The sequence below is a fragment of the Sciurus vulgaris genome, assembly GCF_902686455.1.
Source record: "Sciurus vulgaris genome assembly, chromosome: 7".
In the NCBI taxonomy this organism is placed as follows: domain Eukaryota; kingdom Metazoa; phylum Chordata; class Mammalia; order Rodentia; family Sciuridae; genus Sciurus; species Sciurus vulgaris.
Window position 1 is genome coordinate 122450642 of NC_136467.1, and position 9577 is coordinate 122460218.

The following is a 9577-nucleotide window of genomic DNA, read 5'->3' on the forward strand; positions in this document are numbered from 1 at the left end:
AGAAACTGTGGTATATATATACTATGGAATATTACTCAGCCATAAAGAATGATAAAATTATGACATTTGCAGGCAAATGGATGAAATTGGAGAATATCATGCTAAGTGAGATAAGCCAATCTCAAAAAGCCAAAGGACGAATGATATCGCTAATAAGTGGAGGTTGACACATAATGGGGGGGAGGGAAGGGTTAGAGTTAGGGTTAGGGAGGGGGGCAAGTATGGAGGAAGGAACTACTGTATAGAGGGTAAAGAGGGGTGGGAGGGGTGGGGGGAAGGGAAAAAATAACAGAATGAATCAAACAACATTGCTCTATGTAAATTTATGATTACACAAATGGTATGCCTTTACGCCATGTACAGAGAAACAACATGTATCCCATTTGTTTACAATAAAAAAAAATAAAAATAAAAAAATAAAAAAAAATAAAGTGGTTGCACCAATCTGAAGTCCCAACAGCAATGTATGAGTGTACCTTTATCCCTACATCCTCACCAATACTTACTTAATATTGCTTGTTTCTTGATAATTGCCATTCTGACAGGAGTGAAATGAAATCTTAAAGTAGTTTTGATTTGCATTTCTCTAATTGCAAGAGATGTTCAACATTTTTCATATGTTTGTTGATCGACTGTATTTCTTCTGTGAAGTGTCTCTGCAGTTCCTTAGCCCATTTGTTGATTGGGTTTTTTTTTTTTTTTTTTTTTTTTTGAGTTTTTATATATCCTGGAGATTAGTGCTTTATCTGAGGTTCGTGTAGTGAAGATTTTTTCCTATTCTGTAGGCTCTTTCTTCACGTTACTGATTGTTTCTTTTGCTGAGAAGCTTTTGTGCATGAATCCATTTCATTTATTGATTCTTAATTTTACTTCTTGCACTTTAGGAGTCTTGTTAAGGAAGTGAGATCCTAAGCCAAAATGATGAAGATTCAGGTCTACTTTTTCTTCTGTTTGGTGAAGGGTCTCTGGTCTAATTTCTAGGTTCTTGATCCACTTTGAGTTGAGTTTTGTGCAGGGTGAAAGATAGGTGTTTAATCTCATTTTGTTGCATATGGGATTCCAGTTCTCCCAGCACCATTTGTTGAATAGGCTATCTTTTCTCCAATGTATATTTTTGGCACATTTGTCTAGTATGAGATAACTGTATTTATGTGGGCTTGTCTCTGTGTCTTCTATTTTGTACCATTGGTCTACATGTCTATTTTGGTGCCAATACCATGCCATTTTTGTCACTATTGCTCTGTAGTGTAGTTTAAGGTCTGGTATTGTGATGCCTCCTGCTTCATTCTTCTTGCTAAGGATTGCCTTGGCTATTCTGGGTCTCTTATTTTTCCAAATGAATTTCATGATTACTTTTTCTATTTCTACAAAGAATGTCATTGGGATTTTAATAGGAATTGCATTTAATCTGTAAAACACTTTTGGTAGTATGGTCATTTTGACAATATTAATTCTGCCTGTCCAAGAGCATGGGAGATCTTTCTATCTTCTAAGGTTTTCTTTAGTTTCTTTCTTTGGTATTCTGTAGTTTTCATTATAGAGGTCTTTCACCTCTTTTGTTAGATTGAGTCCCAAGTATTTCATTTTTTGTTGAGGCTATTGTGAATGGGATTGTTTTCCTAATTTCTCTTGCAGTGGATTCGCCCCTTATGTATATAAATGCATTTGATTTAAAGGGTATTGGTTTTATATCTTGCTCTTTTGCTAAATTCATTTATGAGTTTTAGAAGTTTTCTGGTGGAATTTTTTGGATCTTCTAAATATAGAATTATGTCATCAGCAAATACTGATAGTTTGTTCTTGTTTTCCTATTTGTATCCTTTTAATTCTTTCGTCTGTCTGATTGCTCTGGCTAGAGTTTCAAGGACAATATTGAATAGAAGTGGTGAAAGAGGGCATCCCTGTCTTATTCTAGTTTTTAGAGGGAATGCTTTCAATTTTTCTCCATTTAGGATGATGTTGGCCATGGGCTTAACAATGGGCTTTTACAATGTTGAGGTATGTTCCTACTATCCCTAGTTTTTCTAGTGTTTTCAACATGAAGGGGTGCTGTATTTTGTCAAATGTTTTTTCTGCATTTAATGAGATAATCATATGATTCTTGTCTTTAAGTCTATTGATATGATGTATTATGTTCATTGACTTCCATATGTTGAAACAACTTTGCATTCCAGGGATGAACCCCACTCAATCATGGTGTACTATCTTTTTAACATGTTTTTGTATGAGATTTGCCAGAATTTTATTGAGAATATTTGCATCTATGTTCATCAGGGATATTGGTCTGAAGTTTTCTTTCCTTGATGTGTCTTTGGTTTTGGTATAAGGGTGATGCTAGCCTCATAGAATGAGTTTGGAAGGTTCCCTCCTTTTCTATTTCATGGGGTAATTTGAGGAGTATTGGTGTTAATTCTTCTTTGAAGATCTTGTAGAACTTGGCTGAGAATCTGTCTGTTCCTGGGCTTTTCTTGGTTGGTAGACTTTTGATGGTCTCTTCTATTTCTTTGCTTGAAATTTATCTGTTTAAATTGTGTATGTTCTCCTGCATCAGTTTGGAGATCATATGACTCTAGAAATCTGTCAATTTTTTTCAAGTTTTTTCATTTTATTTGAGTGTAAATTTTCAAAATAGTTTCTATCTTCTGTATTTCAGTAGTATCCATTGTGATATTTCCTTTTTCATCACAAATTTTAGTAATTTGAGTTTTCTCTCTCTTTCTCTTTGTTACTGTGGCTAAGGGTTTATTCACTTTATTTTTTCAAAGACCCAACTTTTTGTCAATTTATTTCAATTGTTTCTTTTATTTCAATTTCATTGATTTCAGCTTTGATTTAATTATTTCCTGTCTTCTGCTGTTTTTGGTGTTGATTCATTGTTCTTTTTCTAGGGCTTTGAGATGTAATGTTAGGTCATTTATTTGTTAACTTTTTATTCTTTTAATGTATGAGTTCAATTAAATGAACTTTCCTCTTAGCACTGCCTTCATGCTGTCCCACAGATTTTGATATGTTGTATTGATGTTCTCATTTATCTCTAAGTATTTTTTTTATTTCCTCTTTGATTTCTTCTTTTATCACTCAATAGCATGATATTTGGTCTCCAGGTGTTGGAGTAGCTTCTATTTTTTTATTTTATTGTTGATCTCGTTTCATTCCATTATAATCTGATAGAATGCAGGGTAGTATTTCTATTTTTTTGTATTTGCTGAGAGTTGCTTTGTGGCAAAATATATGGTCTATTTCAGAAAAGGATTCATGTGCTGCTGACAATGAAAGTGTATTCTCTCAATGAAGGATGAAATACTCTATATATATCCATTAAGTCTAAATTATTGATTGTATCATTTAATTCTATAGTTTCTTAGTTTTTGTTTGGAATATCTATCCAGTGGTGAGAGAGATGTGTTAAAGTCACCCAGTATTATTATGTTGTGGTCTATTTGAAATTAAGAAGGGTTTGTTTGATGTATGTAGATGCTTCATTGTTTGGGGCATATATACTTATGATTGTTATGTCTTGTTGGTGTATGATTCCCTTAAGCAGTATAACATGTCCTTCTTTATCCCATCTAACTTTGGTTTGAGATCCACTTTGTCTCATATAAGGATGGAAACCCCTGCTTGTTTACACAGTCCATATGAATGATGTTTTTTTCCTAATCTTTCACCTTCAGTCTGTGCATGTCTTTTCCTAGGAGGTGAGTCTCTTAAAGACAGCATATTGGGTGGGAGAAAGGCTCTTTCCTTTCCGTCTGGCGGCAGCCATCAGGTGAGCCAAGATGGGTGCATACAAGTACATCCAGGAGCTATGGAGGAAGAAGCAGTCGGATGTGATGCGGTTTCTTCTGAGAGCCTGCTGCTGGCAGTACCGCCAGCTCTCGGCGCTCCACAGGGCTCCCCGCCCCACCCGGCCGGACAAAGCGCGCAGACTGGGATACAAAGCCAAGCAAGGTTATGTCATATACAGGATTCGTGTGCGCCGCGGTGGCCGCAAACGCCCAGTGCCTAAGGGTGCGACGTATGGCAAGCCTGTTCATCATGGTGTTAACCAGCTAAAGTTTGCTCGAAGCCTTCAGTCCGTTGCTGAGGAGCGAGCTGGACGCCACTGTGGGGCTCTGAGAGTCCTGAATTCTTACTGGGTTGGTGAAGATTCCACATACAAATTTTTTGAGGTTATCCTCATTGATCCATTCCATAAAGCTATCAGAAGAAATCCTGACACTCAATGGATCACTAAACCAGTCCACAAGCACAGGGAGTTGCGTGGCCTAACATCTGCAGGCCGCAAGAGTCGTGGCCTTGGAAAGGGCCACAAGTTCCACCACACTATTGGTGGTTCTCGCAGTGCAGCTTGGAGAAGGCGCAATACTCTCCAGCTCCACCGTTACCGCTAATATAAGTATGATGTTTGTAAAATTCATACCTAATAAACAATTTAGGACAGTCAAAAAAAAAAACAAAACAGCATATTGTTGGGTCTGTTTTTTAAATCCATTCTGCTGGTCTATGTCTTTTGATTAATGAGTTTAGGCCACTAACATTCAGGGTTATTATTGAGACATGATTTGTATTCCTGATCATTTTGGTTTATTTTTTATTTTTAACTTGACTCAGTTTCTCCTTTGATTGACCATTCCTTTAGTGTAGTTCCTCCCTTTGCTGGTTTTCATTTTTTTTTTTTTTCATTTCCTCCTCATGGAATATTTTGAGAATGTTCTGTAGTGCAAGCTTTCTAGTTGTGAATTCTTTTAATTTTTATCATGGAAGATTTTTATCTTCAAATCTGAAGCTGAATTTTGCTGGATATAGAATTCTCAGTTGGCATTCATTTTCTTTCAGTGCTTGATATATGTTATTCCAGGACTTTCTGGCATTGAGGGTCTGGATTAAGAAATCAGCTGAGATCCAAACTGATTTCCCCCCTAGATGTAATTTTATTTGTTTCTCTCACAGTCTTTAAAATTCTATCTCTATTCTGTATGTTAGTCATTCTCATTATAATGTGCCTTGGTGTGGGTCTGCTGTAATTTTGTACATTTGGGGTCCTGTAAGCCTCTTGTAGTTGATTTTTCCATTTCGTTCTTTAGATTTGAGAAGTTTTCTGATGTCATTGAAAAGGTGCATTCCTTTGGTTTGTAGCTCCATGCCTTCGTCCATTCCGATAAATCTTAAATTTGGTCTTTTTTTTTATCCCATATTTCTTGGAAGTTTTGTTCATGGTTTCTTACCATCTTCTCTGTGCAGTCAACTTTATTTTCAGGAGTATATATTTTGCCTTCATTGTCTGAGGTTCTGTCTTCCAAGTGCTTCTGGTTATGCTTTCCGTTGAATTAATTTGGTTTATTGTTTCCTTCATTTTGAGGATTTCTGCTTGATTCCTTTTTATAATCTCTGCCTCTTTATTGAAGTGAGCTTTCACTTCCTGTATTTTCTCTCCAATACCACCCTTTATTTTGAAGATCAATGTAACTATGTATTTTCTATACTCCTTCTCTGACATTTCTTCTACTGCATTGTCTATGGATTCTGTTGTTGGAACAGCTTGATTTGTTTGAGGCACTTTGTTCCCTTGTTTTTTCATGTTGTTTGTATGTGTTCTCATCTACTACACGGAGCTGAGGCATTACAGATTCTACCCTGTAGTCTTACGGTATCCCTGAATGCTTCCAGTACCTCACCTTTAAGGGGGAGACCAATATTAACAGTGCCCAATGCAAATGAAATACCTTAAACCAAATGGCTTAACATGTTTACAATTTTGTCACAATAGACAGAAATGAAGTGTTGAATTATTGTCTACAATATAAACAGTAAGTTTGCTAAAAGGGTTGACCATTTCAAATAATCAACAATGAGGAAACAGAAGTAATGTAAGATGTGATGTTTATGAGGGAAGGGGAGAGAAGATACAGATAAAAATTTATAGTAACAGCGAGGGAGGAACTAATAGAGGTTGGCTGTTAGTATGAGATAAGTGAGAAAAGAGAATCCAGGGAGACAGGTAGGTGAGAGAAAAAAATATGTACAGATTCTTTTCTAAAACTAAAGATGTAGGAATACACAACAAAACTGTCATATACTATTCAGACATCCCATCCTCAATAAATTGATGCATGAAAAATATTTGGATTCAAAGATGGTAGAGGTGAGGGGGGGAGTGAAAACAGGAAGAAAAAAAAAAAAGGAGCACAGTCAATGGAAAATTGAATGATTGCTTCTGTTGGCTTTCAAAAATTTTCTCAGCTTCCCTTCTCCACCAATAGGTAGGTTTGTCTGAAGCTTGATGTTAGCTCCAGTCCAGTGTGCCAGACTGGTTGGGCGGGTGAGCAGAGAGCAAAATGCCCTCACACCCTCTTACACTCTTTCCACCTGTTGTAGCTCACCACTTCCATCCCTGCACACTTCAGGACTCACTGAGCTGGAGGGAGCCCAGTTTTCTCCCAGGAAACTACCCCTGGTCTCTGGCTTTCCACAGACTTGCCAGATCCAGACTTACTCATGCAAACCCCAGCTGCAATCGGATGGACCTGGGCTTCAGCTTCTCTAGGCCCTGTCTTGCTGCAGTCCCAAGATTTCAATGTCCTTTCAACTTGCAAAGAGACTACCAGAGATGTGCTCACACAAAGGAGAAACCCTGCAAAGAGGCAGCCAGATGGCAGCCACTACCACACTGAGCAGAAAGACCTCAGGTGCAATCAGATCTACAGGTACCCCAATATATCTCCAGGCCCTGGCCTAAGATCCAGACCAGATGACCACCTCGAGATGGCAGCAGCTGTGGTGGCAACCTGCAGGCCCTGGCTCTTGTCCCAAGATGGTGGCAGCCATGTGTAACCAAAACTGCAGGTAGTGTGACAATGAACTTCCAGGCAACAACAGGCAGCAGGCGATCCATTGCAGGTCTGCAGGCTAATGGCAGATGATTGCCCGGTGGACAACAGGCAGTGGGCAATGGGTAGGTGAAAGGCAGGTGATGGGCAGGCAAGAGGCGGGTAAACGGGCAAATGGCAGATGATAGGCAGCAGTGAGCCAACTGCACTCAAAAGGCAGGCGATAGGCTGGTGGACAGCAGGTGATAGAAGTGGACAAATGGGGTAAACATCAAGGGATCTCTTTGCAGAGACAGTATTTTCTCTGCTTGAATTGGAATTATGGCACGACAAGAAATGTATTCTCCCTCTAGTCTGCCATCTTGGATATCCCAAGGATCTTACCATCCTTGAGAGTAAATATCCTTAACCTTAACAGCTAATGCATTTCCTTAAGGCTGAGCATCTTTCTGTGTCTATACAGATTCTTTGTTCATTTTTAAATTGGCTTAATTTTGTTTTGTTTTGGTACTGGGGGTTTAACCCACAGGCACATTACCACTGAGTTATATTACCAGTCCTTTTTTGCTACTTTTAATCTTGAGACAGGGTCTAAGTTGCTGAAGCTGGCCTGGAGCGTGGAATTCTCCTGTCTCAGCCTGAGTTCCTGAGGTTGCAGGTGTGCATCACCATGCCCAACATGTATTAATTTTACTTACTGAATTGTAATACTTCTTTATATGTATATATGATATAAAGATATATTTACAATAATTTTCTCCCATCTGAGTTGCTTTTGATTTTGATGATATCATTTCTTTTTATTTTTTCCTTTTGTTGCTGCACTATTTTTGGAGGCACATCTAAGAAGACAATGCCTAATCTAAAAACATGAAGATTTACATCTATGTTTTCTTCTAAGAGTTGCAAAATGTTGCCAGGCATGGTGACAAACACCTATAATCCCAACTATTCAGAAGGCTGAGGCAAGGAGGTTAGAAATTTGAGGTCAGTCTGGGTAACTTAGCCAAATGCTGTCTCAAAATCAAAAGAGTTATATAGTTTTGGCTCTTACATTTAGAAATGTCCATTTTGAATTTTTATATGGTATAATAAAGGGAACCAACTTGATATTTTGAATGTGGATACCCAGTTGTTCTAGCAACATTTATTGTGAAGATTATTCTTTCCCTGTTGAGTTTTCTGGGGGAAAATTAACTAGCCACAAATACGAGTTTATTTTTGGACTCTTGATTCTATTACGCTCATCTTTATGTCCATCCTTATGCCAGTATCAGTGTCTTGATTAGCTTTGTAATAACTTTTAACATAAGGAATCTAAGCTAGGCATGGTGGCAAATGCCTGTAATTCCAGGGACTCAGGAGGCTGCAGCAGGAAGATCATAGTTCAAGGCCAGTCTCAGCAATTTAGTGAGGCCCTCAGCAACTTGGTGAGATCCTGTCTTAAAATAACAAAGGACTGGGGATGTAGTTCAGTGATAAAGCACTCCTGGGTTCAATTCCCAGTACCAATAAATAAATGAATAAAATAAGGAATCTACAGTGGTTTTGAGTGTCTCTTCTTACAGCTTTTAGTAATTTCTCTAAGTTACTAAATTATCTGTGCATGCCTTATGTCTAATGGTGGTTGGTATCAATTACTAGTTTAAAGAATAGGACAAGGTGTGTGGTACGTGACTATAATCCCAGTGACTTGGAAGGCTGAAGCAGGACTGAGTTCAGAGCCAGGCTCAGCAACTTAGCAAGGCCCTAAGCAACCTTGTGAGAAGCTGTCTCAAAAAAAAAAAAAAAAAAAAAAAAAAAAACAGGTTGAGGATGTGGCTCAGTAGTTAAACACCCCTGGGTTAAATCCCCATTTTTTTTTTTTTTTTTTAAAGGAAATGTACATTACTACCTCCTTTTATCTTCTCTCAGGCATATGTCGTTTTTTAAAATTTTTTTTAGTTGTAGATGGACACAATGACTTTTATTTTATTTAATGATTTTTATGTGGTGCTGAGAATCGAACCCAGCACCTCACACGTGCTAGGTAAGCGCTCCACCACTGAGCTACAACCCCAGCCCAGGTATATGTCTTAAACAATTCCTCTACTTACATTTAGACCTACATCAGTGTTATGAGTTTTTTCCCACCTTTTTTTATTGGTGCATTATAGATGTACAAAATGATGGAATTTATTACATATTTGTAACACAATGTAACAATATAATTTTACCACTATCTCTTCCCAGCACTTCCCCTTCCTTTCCAGTGCTATTTTTTCTTTTAATATTCCCCCAGTGTTTTCTGCTTCAACCATGCAATATAGACAGCTCAGTAAAATAAATTCTATTGTATTCACCCATGTTTGCCTACCATTTTCTTTCTTCTTGTCTAATGTTATCAGGTACATTGTTTCTATTTAGACAAATTTTAGGGTAGCTACAAGTCCATTCATTGTTTCTCTTTTATTTAGACTTCTTAAGAATATTCACTGCAGCATTCTTTACACACACACACACACACACACACACACACATATGTATATATTTTAGTTGATGCACCTTTTATTTATATGCAGTGCTTAGAATTGAACCCGGTGCCTCACACATGCTAGGCAAGCACTCTACCACTGATCCACAACTCCAGCCCCTATTTAAACATTCTTTTAGGGTATTTTGGCAGCAAATTCTCTTCTCCTTCATGGGAGAACATCTTTATTTCTCTTTCATTTCTGAAGCACATTTTTACTGGATATAGCAATCTG

At 37.7% G+C, this 9577-nt stretch overlaps 1 protein-coding gene across 1 annotated transcript; it reads left to right on the forward strand.

The window, feature by feature from the left end:
* Positions 1 to 3735: 3735 nt before the first annotated feature.
* LOC306665166 (large ribosomal subunit protein eL15-like) lies at positions 3736 to 4462 on the forward strand. The gene has a single exon (XM_079146430.1). It carries the CDS (start codon positions 3780 to 3782, stop codon positions 4392 to 4394), a length of 615 nt encoding a protein of 204 aa, XP_079002556.1. The 5' UTR covers positions 3736 to 3779; the 3' UTR covers positions 4395 to 4462.
* The last annotated feature ends 5115 nt before the right edge of the window (positions 4463 to 9577 follow it).

Coding starts and splice junctions, on each gene's coding strand:
- LOC306665166 (XM_079146430.1), top strand. CDS start 3,780: ATGGGTGCATACAAGTACATCCAGGAGCTATGGAGGAAGAAGCAGTCG.